This window comes from Periplaneta americana, chromosome 12 (genome assembly GCF_040183065.1).
Source record: "Periplaneta americana isolate PAMFEO1 chromosome 12, P.americana_PAMFEO1_priV1, whole genome shotgun sequence".
Taxonomy (NCBI): Eukaryota; Metazoa; Arthropoda; class Insecta; order Blattodea; family Blattidae; genus Periplaneta; species Periplaneta americana.
In genome coordinates, this window is record NC_091128.1 from 24,942,692 (window position 1) to 24,957,786 (window position 15,095).

The following is a 15,095-nucleotide window of genomic DNA, read 5'->3' on the forward strand; positions in this document are numbered from 1 at the left end:
ATTCCAAGATTCTGGAATTCGCCATCTGCAAATCTTGGGCACTATTCAAGACTGGTTCAGATATGGTTTCTTGTAAATACTTCTCTTGTTCGAGCTTAAATATTTCAGTCTCCAGTATTTGAATCCATTTATAAATAGTCTGCGTTTAATAATAATAATAATAATAATAATAATAATAATAATAATAATAATAATAATAATAATAATAATAATAATGTTTTATTTTCGCTGGCAGAGTTAAGGCCATAAGGCCTTCTCTTCCACTCAACCAGCCTTAATCAATACAATACATAAATTTAAATTACAAATATTTTCACTACACTTAAAAGGTTCTCGAGCAATAATCTTCACTACACATTTATTTAAATTTAGATAAATCTGTAAGGTAAAGTAGTAACTTAATTTATGAGCTAATTTAATTCAATGAATTATAATTAATTTAATTATTGAGATAGCTAGTAAAATGATGAAAATTAATTTAATATAAGCTTACTAGGACTATGTTACAGGGAGAATATATATATTTCTATTTCTATAATGAGAATATTAATGTAATTGTCATTAGAGGTTTTGTAAATCTATTTAGAGAAATTAAAGATAATAATAATAAGAATGGACAGATGTTAGTTTCATTATAAGTAACAAATATTAATCAGCAATTCATCTGTTAAGTAAGAATTTATGTAATTTTGACCTAAATGAAGCTATTGTCCAACAACCCCTTATATCACTCGGAAGCGAGTTCCAATTTCTAGCAACTGAAACTGTATAGGATGAAGAATATAAAGATGTCTTGTGGTAGGGTATAATGAGTAAATTGTTATAATGAGATCTTGTACTTAGCTGATGATATGCGGATAAATTTTGAAAACGAGAAGCCAAATATATTGGGGTAGCGGTGCGCAGAATTTGAAACAAGAGAACAAGGGAATGCAGAGCTCGTCGATCGCTTAGCCTTAGCCAAGACAGAGTTTGGAAAGACGGGGAAACATGATCATACTTACGAATATTACAAATATAACGGACGCACGCATTATGCACACGTTGTAGCCTGTTGCTCAAATTTGCATTTAGGTTACTGAATATAATATCGCAGTAGTCAAAGTGTGGCATCACGAGTGTTTGTACAAGGATTAATTTTAATTTATCAGGAAGAAAGTTCTTCAGTCGCTTTAATGAGTGAATAATGGAAAATATTTTTTTGGCAGTGTGATTCACTTGTTCATTCCATTCCAGGTGACAATCCATATAAATACCAAGGTTCTTCACGGTTGTACTGTATGGAATAGTAGTATTATTTACAATTATCGGTGGCAAATTTTGTTTGTCACACTTCGATCTTTGATGTTCTATTTAGATTGCCTGCGATTTACTTGCATTTAAATTAAGTCCGTGGGTTTTCGACCATATGGATATAGAATTCAAGTCATCATTAACTTTAGTTATGGCGTCATTTATGTAGTTAGGTCGAGTATGCAGATAGATTTGTATGTCGTCAGCATAAATATGGTGTCGGCAGGATGTTAGATTAGAAGAAATATCATTAATATAAATAGAAAATAGTAAAGGTCCTAGAACAGAGCCTTGTGGTACGCCAGTCTTCGTGGTACGCCAAGTGGAATAACGATTATTAATAGACACGCACTGTTGGCGTTCACGAAGATAGGAGTCCATCCACGCTAACGCATTATCAGAAAAATGCAGTACTCTTAATTTTGCAATTAGTAAGTCAACATCTACAGTGTCGAAGGCTTTGGAGTAGTCTAAAAGTGTTAGTATTGTGATCTGTCCTTTGTCTAAAGCTTCACGTATATCCTCAGTCACTTTAAGCAGTGCAGTCGATGTGCTGTGTCCCGTTCTGAAGCCTGATTGGTAAGGGTCAAGAATATTGTGAGTATTGAGGTAATCTGTCAGTTGTTTGTGCACAATTCTTTCCAAAGCTTTTGAGAGAACAGGAAGAATACTAATTGGTCTATAGTCATTAGGTGTTACAGGTAACTTAATTTTAGGAAGGGGACGAACAATAGCCTTTTTCCATATGTCTGGGTAATGTGAAGTCATTATAGATGCATTGAATATATGGGTTAGTGTCGGAAGAATTATGTCCATAATTTTGTTCAGAAGTTCTATATTTATATTGTCTACTCCTTGTGATTTTGACTTGATGCGCTTTAGTGCTGATTTTACGTCAGAAGGTGTTATGTAGGAAAAGAAGAACTTGTCTCGTGCTGGGGCGGGTGTAGAGATTAATTCATTAATAGTCTGTTGTTTCGTTGCGGCGTCAGGTGCGTGGGTAGTGGTGGATGTGAAGTAACTGTTTAAATCATCTAGACAAATAGTATTGTCAATTTGTGATTTAGATTGTCCCAGTCCCATTGACCTAACATTTCTCCACATATCGGATGCTCTAATATCAGGTTCAATGAGGCTGTAAGCATGTCTAAGCTTAGCATTTCTAATCGTCTGTGTGGTCATATTTCTTAGTCGCTTGTACCGCAAGAAATCTATGTCACTTTTTAGTCTCTTGAATTTCCGAAAAGCTTCGTCTCTGTCTCTCATCAATGATCGGATTTCTGTAGTCATCCAGGGAGCTGGAGGTCTCGTAATGCGTCTAGTTTTTATTGGGGCATGTTTGTCATATAATGTAATAACAAGGTTGTTAAAAGCTTGTACTTTTTCGTCTACTGTACGGAGAGTCCAAACATCACGCCATGGCAGTAATAACGCGTCAGAAATTAAAGAGGCGTCGTTGATATGTCGCAGATCCCTATACTGAATGCGTTTTGGTATTGCCTTAGGACACTGCAATGAATACTCTACAAATATAATATCATGTGCAGAAATCCCAGGGGCCGGTAGTTGTCCGTGCGTTATTATTTTGTGGGGATTTGTAGTTGCTATGATGTCTAGTAGTGTTTCTGCAGTCTCTGTGTGATGAGTGGCTTGGAGCGGTAGAATTGTCATATTGCAGGCCGCAAACATGTTTGAGAGCCGTACACTGGAAGGGGACGTTACTAGAAGATTGTTTTAATGTGTATTTAAGAAAATTAATTAGCTTTCTGTTCGTTCAGTAGCAGTAAGTAGAACAAAAAGAAACAAAAAATATATTTATTTAATGAATTCCTCTTAGTCAAACTCGTTGTTACTGGTACTATGGATTTTGTCTATTTTTTAAATAATTTTAATAATACGAGTATAAAAGTTATTATTCGGTTGAGAAGCTTTTGTCATCCAGTCTGCTGTCAAAAAATCTCAGAGTTAGAATTTATAAAACAGTTATATTACCGGTTGCTGTGTATGGCTGTGAAACTTGGACTCTCACTTCGAGAGAGGAACAGAGATTAAGGGATTTTGAGAATAAGGTTCTTAGGAAAATATTTGGGACTAAGAGGGATGAAGTTACAGATTAACGGAGAAAGTTACAAAACACAGAGCTGCACCCACTGTATCCTTCACCTGACATAATTAGGAACATTAAATCCAGACGTTTGAGATGGGCAGGGCATGTAGCACGTATGGTCGAATCCAGAAATGCATATAGAGTGTTAGTTGGGAGGCCAGAGGGGAAAATACCTTTAGGGAGGCCGAGACGTAGATGGGAAGATAATATTAAAATGGATTTGAGGGAGGTGGGATATGATGGTATAGACTGGATTAATCTTGCTCAGGATAGGGACCAATGGCGGGCTTATGTGAGGGCGGCAATGAACCTCCGGGTTCCTTAAAAGCCAGTAAGTAAGTAAGTGAGTAAGTATAGTAAGTAAGTAAGTTAGTAATAAGAGTATAAAAAGTCACGAAAGAAATCGTAATAGCATTCTAAGGATTCAGGGTCAATATTTTATGTTTCCGATTTCAAATAAAAACCAAATCATGTACTAAAAATTATTAAATTTAATGTAAATAATATCCTAACAAATTGACTCTTAGAGACTGAATGTGAACAAACTGCAACCAATAGTTGAAAAGGAATTGTCGGCATTCAGATGGACGGATAAAAAGGATGCGTCAAGGATGCTGAAATATTTCGAAAACGATGATTTTCATTATCACATTATGTCCTTTAATGAAGTAAAGTTTGTCAGCTTCATGAAAATATATAAATAGTTTGGAAACTTTCCTCCCCTCATTAAGTATAAACTTATAATAAGAAGGTAATGACCAAAATTTAATTATAGAAAACATTCAGCTAAGGTAGAAAATCCTCTTTACAGCTGAGATGAACACCATGCAAGTCAAATTAAAATTTGCTGGAAATCGAATCTGTCTTTAGTCATCCACAAAAGCCGATGCAGTACTCATAGTTGCATAAGATGACGGTTTCTCATTAAGGTTCGATTTTCAACATACATATTGAAGTTAGTAATGGTCGTCGCGGTTGCCCACGACACATTTCCTCGCAGTATTTCGTGTTTCCTTGCACTGTTCAGTTGTCTTTGTTTAATAACTCGAATAATATATGTCGTCATCTTATTATCTTGGATTAGAAAAGCTAGGTAAAATAAAGATGTAAATTTTCATTGAAGGAAGGTATGGTGGTGGTGGTGGTGGTGGTGGTGGTGGTGGTGGTGGTGGTGGTGGAGCTTGTGATGATGATAATGATGATGGCAGCCATAGCACGATGTTCATGCTATAGTTGTACGAAATAATAATTAAAAAAGAAAGCGTTTGTTGTGCTTATATTTTCATTGTGCTTTTAACCCTTAAACTACGGAATATTTATACCACTATTCCATGCAAATTTCTAACTCTTAACCAGTAATTTATAGACAATGGACGAACACAGGAACAGTACCCTTTAGGGAAAAATTTTCCCAAAATAGAATATTGGAGTGTAATCGATCTTGGAATGTAAAGGAATTTCCATAACTGTTGAAAACATAAGAAATGAGAAAAAAACAAAATAGCATTAATAACTATGCCTACAGAAAAACAGACAAAAGCGTTAAGAGGTTAAAGTGCATACTAATGAGAATGTACTCCTAGGCTATTTTTGGCTTTATGAAACTATATTATTTTAATGTACCGAAGTACATATGATATTTCCATGCAGATATTCTGCGTCGTCATACGATGAAAGAGTAATGGAACGGATCCCGGCCAACTAGTCACTCATAACGAGTGGACCTCAGCACATGTTTGGACTTCAGTCCTACGTTTATAGGCATCTATGACGTAGTGCAGAGGGCGGCCACTAGAGGAAACCCAAGAGTTGGAACTTAAACTGAGACGATTCTGTCCGACGCCGCGGTGGGTATCCGGTGTGGCTTAGTGGATAAAACATCAGCACGTAGAGCTGAAAACCCGGGTTCAAATTCCGGCGCCGGAGAGAATTTTTCACTGTTCCATTACTCTTTCATCATTTATGAAACTAGTTTCTTTATAACTAATAGGAATTGAACGTATGTATGCGAAATAATTAAATTATATTATTCACGTTCAACTAGGAGTGTACAACTTTTATCACTCATGTTGCATAATAAATATAGTCGGTTTACAAGCAAAACACATTAAGTAAAAAGCATTACTTCTGAAAAAAGAAAGTTTCAAATTTCTTGAAAAATTGAATACTCAAAACATTACTTTTCGTAAGTTGTTTCTTTTTATATGTATTTCATTTCTTAATTCTAGGATTATACACATCCATTACTTACTTACGGCTTTTAAGGAACCAGAAGGTTCATTACCACCCTCACATAAGCCCGCCATCATCGGTCCCTATGCTATGCAAGATTAATTCAGTCTCTATCGTCATATCTCACCTTCCTTAAATCCATTTCAATATTATTCTCCCATCTACGTCTCGGCCTCCTCAAAAATATACACATACATTAAGTAGGCCTACAATATACGCCTCTTTCTCAGAAGTAATATTTTGTCTTAATGTGTTTGCTTCTAAACCGACGATATTCTGGCCAGCATATCGTGCCTAAAATCGGTGGTTCGCGTCCCAACCACTGAACTCATTTGACCCAGTGGTAAAGGATACGGAGGGTCCATGTAAAGCAATATGTGCAATGGTACGCATGGAAGCTGACGGAGTTTCAATTGATTCCAGGTGACATTATTTTACTCGTTTTTAAGAAAAAAATATTAGGCCTACAATATAAAATAATTTAAAATGATTTTACATTTTTAATCAAGTCTAATGTTGCATAAGAATGCTAACGAACTTTTTAAAGAATACATAATTTATAATTTTCCGTTTCGGTTATTTCATACCAAGGAGAAATTAGTCCTTTTAGGATTTAAAAGATTAAATTGTAGTATAAAAAGATTGATTGATTTTTTAGTAGTGGCAACTATGCTGCAGCGATGCCGTGCAAAGGAGCTACGCAATATCGTTTATACCACAGGTTGCTTACATGCCTACCCTTTCTCAGAGCTGAATTCGCCCTCCCCCCTTCATGTCCGTTCACAGTGAGAACAATAAGACGAGAAGTTGTGAGAAAACGGTCACAGTCACAGAATACAGTCGCAATTTTTCGAAGGAGGAACAGAGAAGCCGGTTAAAAATTCAAAGTGCTAGAGGTCGCACGGCACGACAGTCTCATCAAGGACTGCAAGAGGCTTGCGGTGCGGCTGCGTTACCTTACCGAACGGTAGCAAGGTGGGTTAGAGTATCAGACAAGGACGCGAAAGTGTGTTGGACATGCCTGGATCTGGTCACCCACCAGTAAGTGACGAACATGTACAGACTGTGTCCTCGTTAGTGGAGACGGATCGGAACTTAACAATTCATGAGTTAGCGCAGGATATAGGATTGGCGCCTTTAACTGTGCTTCACATCCTGAAGGACCGCCTGAATATGCGGAAAATTGCCTCAAAATGGGTTCCGCGTGATTTAACAGACATGCAGAAATGGCAGCGATATGACGCTTCTCGTATCTCTTGCAGCGCTGTGAGCGCGAAGGAGAGGTCTTCTTACGGTGTATCATTACAATTAATAAGACCTGGTTCAGATGTTATATTCTGAAACGCCAATCGGACGAGTGGCGTCATCACGGGTCACCACAAAAAACAACAGTTCTGCAGATCCCACCAATGTGAAGGCGACGCTGATTCTTGCCTATGATTATGATGGTGTAATCTTAAATAATACGTTTCAAAGCAGAACGTTAATGCGAAGTGCTACTGTTCGCCTTTGCGAACCAATCTGCGAGCAGCTCTGAGAATAAAATGGCGATACTTTATGTATAACCCAGACATCGTTCTGCATGACAATGCTAGGGCGCATACGCAAGAGTTGTGTCTGAATTGTTCAGTCGCTGGGGCTGGGAAGTTCTCTATCACCCGCCATATTCTTCGGATTTAAGTCCTTGTGACTTCGATCTAATCTCTAAGATGAAAGTCCCACTTCGCTTCCGAACAGTTGAAGACTTTTACAGGCAATCCACAGTTATATTCGTACCATCAACGGATTAGGCAGTGCCAACGGAATTCAACGGCTTCCACATCGCTGGGAACACGTTGTACGCAAGACTTGTAAAACTTAGAAGCATGTAAGTATGCTTGTATTGAGAAAAAAATAGTTTCCAGAACTAAAAAAATCAACCTATGTATACTGCGATCTTAAAGTACTGGTACCTAAAATAGACTCATTAACTTGTTTTTGCCTCTATAAAATAAACAAAAATGCTTTAATACGTTAAAAAAAACTTAGTTTGTGGAATATTAATTAAATAACAAGAAAATATTGCACCTAGCACCAGTGCATATGAAGACACAAATATCCGTACCATCGCAGTGTTACGCTAAAGCATTATCGACATATTTTTCTTACTTCACTTCACAAACATTGAGCCTAATAAGTTCTCCAAAATGTGGCAAATATAGCACAGAAGTTTATATGTCGCATTTGTTACTCATAATTAATATATGTGCAGAAATGAGCATTTCACATCGACATAAGACAGAGAATATTATAATTTCGGAATTAGACGAGGTGAGAATTTGTTTTCAGTTATTCTTTCCTGCTAAAATGTTAGCAATAGCAGAAAAACACTTTACACTGGTCGTTTTCTTGAGCATCAAATGCTACTTATTTTTCACCTTTTATTCAGCAGTACCGTCATTAGGTGTTCTGATAGCCTATTTTGTATTGCTCTATGTAGGTGTGTAGGTTTTCCACTACTTTCAAGAACTGTAATAATTACTGCAACGAATGTGAAATGGGATCTGAAGTACACTAAGCCATTCTGAGCACTGTGATATTCAATTACATAGAGCGTATCATCGTGTAAATTGGCCAGGCGTTATTTTACTCCTGGAAATGCCCGCAATCACGTACCTCAACAAACGAGGACATGTTGTGGGGAACAGACGAACATCTGAAGTTTTTATCGAAAATCCTGAAACCTTTTTTGGAGTTTTCATGAACTCTCCCCCTACTGAAAAGATGGATTTGCTTACGTTTGAAATTCCACTTTAATCTTCACCGATAATCGATTTAAGCTATGGGTCATCTATGTTCTTATAACAAAAGATAGTGAAAACAACTCAACTGTAATAACTAGACTTCGTTAAATTGCCACACGCAGCATGCAATCAGGTTGCCGATGTACGGTAGTATAGAGGAGGTGAGCGACCGTCCGGTCTCGTAGTATAAGCAGTTCATGTTAAGAGTTGTGACCAGTCCAAATAGATAGAGCAGCTACAGCTAATGTATACCTATGTAAGCACTTGTTTTTGCATTACTGTGGTTTGAATAGTCAAAGCTTAACATTTGTTCAGTGCAGACAAGAATTAAATCAAACATACTACAATGAAAGTGTTGCTGTTCCAAACAATTGCCCCTGGAATATCCTTACCCCCGCAGCCAGTCTTGACCTGTTCGAAAACGTGGTTGGAAGCTGTTAATTATTATGCAGAATATTTCGGCAAAATAATGGAGGTAATTGATGCATTGGATAGCACAGACAGTTCCGCTGTTGCAGCTGTAAAATCATTCCTTCTGAACAACTATTGGAAGATATTCTGTTCATTGATTCTAATTTTAAAATCGTGTCCAAAAGCATCACCCTGTTAGAATCGTCTAAACTACAACTCTCAGACGCACTTAATATAGTGGATAAAGTATCACAAACCGCTTTCCAAAATAACAATTCACTAATTGCAGAAAAAGTTAAATGTAAGTTGAGAAACATTATTGCTAAAAATTCTGCCTATTCACAATTTCATATTATAAATGATGTACTATCAGGTCACGACAAGATGTCTGAAGTTGGTGTACTAAAATATAGTGACTTCCCGTTCTTCAAATATGCACCTATTACATCGTGTGATGTTGAACGTACATTTTCCCAAAATAACAACTGCTTAAGTGACCATCGGAGGAGGTTCACTTTGCAGTCGCTCAAAATGTACGTAACTATTTACTGCAATGCACAAATTCAAGGATGATGTGAGCATATTACATTAAATTCTAAGAGTTAATATATGTCACTACAAAATAATTGTGTATTTACATGTTTAGACATTTCTTACTTCAAAGATCATTCATTATATTTCTTGAATGCAGGGTACAGGTTTTATTGTAACCGCAGCATACTGCTCAGTGTTTACATCAGAGGCATACTCCATCCGTTGCACGCCCCCTTCTCATACAGTCTATACCGCGTGCGTAGTAAACCTTACGATTCTCGTGGCAATTCCACGAAGTCTAGTAATAACTTATAATATGTAGTAGCGTCTACTGCAGCTTTTAAAATCTTGGTATTCATCAGAATTCGTAATCAGTAGACACACCGTTCGGGCTAACAACTACGTTCCTAAATTGTTTCTTAGCTGCAATTCATCTTGGATCGAAAGCTGAAATTTCTTATTTGGCATTGAAAGAAGGCTTTAAGTGCATTACACATTGTGATGCTAATTGTAGGGAATTCTCAAGATAGAATAGGGAAGTGTAATCGGTCTTCCAATATAACCGGATTTCTGTTAGTCTTGAAAACATGAGAAATACAAAAAAGCAAAATAGCATCAATAAGTAGGCCTACAGAAAAACAGCAAAAGAGGCAAAAGTAGGCGCTAAGGGATTAAAATACACACTAACGACAACGTAGATTATTTTAGGCTTTATGAAAATAGTTTGTTTATAACTGAATGTAAATTAAACGTATATATGTGTTTTTAAATTGTAAATCAATTTGAAACGAAGTCATTAAATTATGTTAATCCATTTTCATCGATAAAGTTGCATACCACTATTCACATGATTCGTAAATTATGGACGTACAGGATTCATATTCTCTAGTCTATAGGTACATACACAGAAGTACAGCCTACCTCACGCTCTACTTTTGGATCTTTTGTTTTGCTCTAAGATACTAGAGGTTAGTGTTTAAATATTTTAATCTTATTCGTTGGTGTATGATGCTTGCCTGCAATTTCGAAATAGTACCTTGAGTGGCCTATATTATTTCCCAACCAACAATTGATTGCTGTTGTCTTTTTTGAATGTAATATTTCGTATTTTAATACTGGGATACAAACAAACATGGTTTGTCCTTGGATTTGCGATAAGACACCTTCTCATATCCGTGTTATTTATTAATATTTCTTTAATATATAAATAATATTACATTACCATAATAAGAATATTGTTTCAATTTGTCTGCTTAATCATTAAGGTAGAATGTTACACTCACATCTGTGTTCGGTTATTCTGTATGTTGTTTTAATTCAACAAAATTATTTTCATTGTTTGTTTGTTTATTTCATTTTGAAATAACCCAAAGGAAAAAAGACTGAAGGCATGGCAAACTAAATATTTTTAATAGACGGTAAATACACAGGGCAATTCTGGAAGTTTAACAAATAAACATAAAATTAATTACAAAATGAAATGCGAAACATATTCACATTGAATAATTCATATTAGAGCTGATCCTTTATTTAATAAACACATTTGTGTGCTAGCATTCGTGGTTCTCGTATTGTAAAGCTTGTGGCTAACATTTCACTATCTCTAGGTAACAAAAGGCTAACCTAATGAAGAAACTAAACAAAAATATTTTCTTCATTATCGACATGCTTTGTTACCAATCTCGTATTAGTGGCGAAAAAATGAGAAAAATAGTTTATATGGTAGAAATGAAAGTTTTATTTTACAAATATTACTATTTTTTCGACAAATAAGGTCATAGTAACATAAAATGGAGCACGGAAACTCAATTACGAAGTTGGGAGAAGTATATCAAAACCTCAGAACCATTAAATTTTTAACTTGTTTGACTCAAGAAGGAGCTGTAAGAATTTCAAAGGAAATCAATTCAGTAGCCCTTTTGCCCATTGGAAAGAAGTATAAAGTTTCAGCAATGTGTCTCACCGTAGCGCCTCGCGGTAGTGTTTGGTAGCGAGGTCCAGCTGCCCCGTGTCCCGCAGGAAGTTGGCGAAGTTGTAATGCAGCTTGGCGTTATGCGGAAGCGCCTTGAGGCCCGCCCTGCAACACGCAGCACAGCGTTACCTTGCCGGCGCTCAAAGACATATTAATTTACCACGGGAACTTCATGATTTAATGTTCACTCCACTCACCTGATGAGCGCCTGTCGGGACGCCCAGTCACGGTTCCGAGCGAAAGTGCGCCCGCAGAAAATGAGGAGGAGGAGGAGACCGGCACACAACAGAAAAGACCTTTGTCGGAGGAAGGCGCCCCACAGCAGCTGGAGACCGTACACTACTAGCAGCACTAATCCCAAGCTGCAAGAACATGGGAATTTACACTATAGTGAAAGACAATCGTTGCATATAATATTGTAGCGGTAAACACTACGGGAATAAAGGACTGGACACAAATAAACACTAGATAAGACACGAAGCTGAGGAGACAAACACATAAGGAATATACAGTAGTAGAATTAATGTTTTTTTCGACTTCTGATAGCTTGCTAGCCACGTGGCTTACAGATTGCTGTCATGGCAATCAAGGTTAACTTAACCGTAGAATATTATCGATTTATTAATTTGTCCTACAGAATAATATCTGCGATATGGACAATTAATATTTGAGGAGAAAAATTCGCTCCGGCTCCGGGGACCGAACCCGGGTCCTAGGTTCTACGTACCAAGCGCTCTAACCACTGAGCTGCGCCGAATTCAATCCACAGCACCGGACCGAACCCCTCTCCTTCGTTGTTTCCCTTGTGGCCTGACTCCAAGTTAGGCATACACATTGACGCATATGTCCAATGTCAACTGCCATTATACTATAATATTCTCATAGCTGCAGTGCATATATTTGTACAGATTACTGTGCACGTAACTGCGGAATCCCGGCCAAACAAGTCACTCAGTTGAGTGCGCTCCTAGTATAATGGCAGTTGACATTGGACATATGCGTCAACATGTAAGGGAGAGTCGGGTAGTATCGGACATCGGGTAATATCGGACAGTGCTTTTCTTTCATCTACCACCATATGGTAGTACCACAGTATAGAGAACATACAGTAAAGACAGCTAAGCCATTTCGTGGGAACAAATTCTGAGTGCGATGTCACGAAACCGGGTGTATTATCTAGAAACTCCGCTAGATGGATCTCCATCTACGACAGGCTGGCATAATTTAATATTAACTGAAAACATTCATTACTCATCTTTTAACAATTTTAAAGACATGAGGCAAAGGAATGGCAATATAACCATAATAATAATTACTTCCGTATGCAATCATCATGAAAATATTCACTAATTGACGCTAACGTTCAAGTCACTGTTTGAGGCTTATGTTGGTAAAATTGATCCAAGTACAACATAATACATCATGGCGTCCGTTGCGGTGAAGTGCGAACATGAACGTCAACAATGGATATAAGTATTTTGACTTGCTAGCGACATAATATTAATATGGATAATATACATTCAGGATTATTCGTATTACTGACCAATAAAATAAATAAATAAATATTTTACTAATATTTTGATAGTGGTTTGATACTAGCGACATAGTTGGATTCATTGAAAACTAGACCTTACTAAGCTTGAATTTAGTACCAACAACATCAAAGGTGCCGACAAGAGTTGTCCCTACTGATTCTTCTTATACTGTGGTAGTACCTGAATGACATGGTTACGTTTCTCTATGCGACACCACAGAAACGTAACCATGTCAATCAGGTACTATCATCGTGTGGTAGATGAAAGAAACTACTGTCCGATATTACCCGCTGTCCGATACTATCCGACTCTCCCCTATGCCTAACTTTGAGTCAGGCCACAAGGGAAACATCGAAGAAGAGGGCTTCGGTCCAGTGCTGTGGATTTAATTCGGCGTAGCTCAGTGGTTAGAGCGCTTGGTACGTAGAACCAAGGACCCGGGTTCGGTCCCCGGCGCCGGAGCGAATTTTTCTCCTCAAATATTAATTGACCGTGGAAGTAGCCAATCACCATTTGACGCCAACTACTCTCTTCGCCCAAGCTTGCGCGTAATGCTGACACATTATCGAAAGTGTCAAACGTGACTAACTGACCGTCTCCTGGCAGTACCAGCAGTTTGGCAACACTGCAATGAGAGCACATCCGTAAGTCACGCGGCTAGTGAGCTGTCAGAAGTCGACAGAACCATTAATTTTACTATAATACAGATATTACTTGGAAGTATTGTATTAGTCCATTAGGTGCAAGTACACACATTTTTACAAGGCTAGATTTACAAAGAGCAGCAAACTTTGACTGCAGTCTGATCAGAAAATAATATACAATGTAGTATATTAAATAGGATAAAAATCTAATTCTCAGTACACGGAGACTATGCGAGAAAAACAAAGTCAAATATACCGGGTGAATAAAAAGTATAGAACAATGCTGGTAACTTTCTTATTTATAATTTTACGAAGAAATTAATTACATAAAAGTCGTAGGGTATCAAAGAAGGAATATATGTGAACAAGTTTTAAATAATATGCTTTTCATTTATACAGGGTGTGTTAATGAGTCTGTTTTTTTTTAATTGGCACCATGTATTTAGCTCCCCATTTTTGGATTTTTCAGTTCTCAGTACGTACTAAATCATATTTTTTGTTGTCATTCTTAAACTACTGTTTTGTAAAACTTATCTCTTTTGATGACAATGTACTATACGTGTAGACATTTTAATGCTTCAGTACACCAATTTGAGGAAGCTTTTGACTAAAAATTTGAAGACAAAAGCTAATAGAAATAACTGAATAAAGCTAATAAAAAGAATTGAATAATAATATTAGTATTATTTAAATTTATAATTTTAAAAAGACACATTGTAGGATATGCACCATTGAAATTTAATTGCACAGTAATACAACATGGATTTTCAAGCAAGTAAACCAATTAAACACCGAGCGGGTTAGCGGAGTGGTAGAGGGCTGGTCTCGCATTCGGGAGGTCCGGGGTTCGATCCCAGGGGCCGGCAATCCTAACTGAGGTTTTCCATGGTTTCCTCAGTTATTTCCAGGTAAAATACCGGGATTGTACCTCTTGAAAGTCCGGCCATGGACGGCGATCCTTCCCTTAATCCTTTCATATGGGTGAGTGAATGATGTGTAATGTCTTAAATGTTTGTGTTGTATCGAAGGTGGCCCTGGCATTGAGCTGATCCCTCATCCGGGGAGGTCCTCCATGTCCTTGTGTGGTCAAAAAAGTATGTATGTGATCCATAGATTAATTCCTCTCCCGACAGGTCGCGGCCCTGTAAGGGGCCCGGGTGGCGTGGGTCGTGTAAATCTACCTAGAAGGGAGAGGTTAAACTGAGAGAAAAAAGAAAGAAACAAAGAAAGAAAGAAAGAAAGAGAAAGAAATCAATTAAACAAAAATTAACATTGTTGTGTTGTATCACGTGTTGATTTCAGTTCACAAAAGGTGCTCAAAACAGCCCCCATATACTGGCAAACAATGCATACATCTGTCTTTGAAATATTGTTTAATGTTCTCAGCAACACTGTTCGATTGAACAGCTGTATTTCATCGTTTTAAGTCTTCCAGGTGTCGTGGTCGGTCCTTCAAATATCCCCATCAGAAAAAATCTAATGGGATCAGGTCAGGAAATTTTGGCAGCCATTAAATACTTCCTTCTGCCTATCCATTTTCCTGGAAATACTTGATTTAAATAATTTACCACCTCCTTTCCATAA

The 15,095-nt window shown here is 37.3% G+C and overlaps 1 protein-coding gene across 1 annotated transcript in view; it reads right to left on the reverse strand.

The window, feature by feature from the left end:
• The window catches only part of LOC138710217 (protein O-mannosyl-transferase TMTC1-like), a 1,461,941-nt gene that overhangs the window by 374,630 nt on the left and 1,072,216 nt on the right, over window positions 1-15,095 (reverse strand). The window contains exons 9-10 of the mRNA XM_069840877.1: window positions 11,530-11,694; window positions 11,324-11,437 (exon numbers count right to left, since the gene is read on the reverse strand). Coding sequence (XP_069696978.1) covers window positions 11,324-11,437; window positions 11,530-11,694 — 279 coding nt within the window. The remainder of the gene's footprint in view (window positions 1-11,323; window positions 11,438-11,529; window positions 11,695-15,095) is intronic.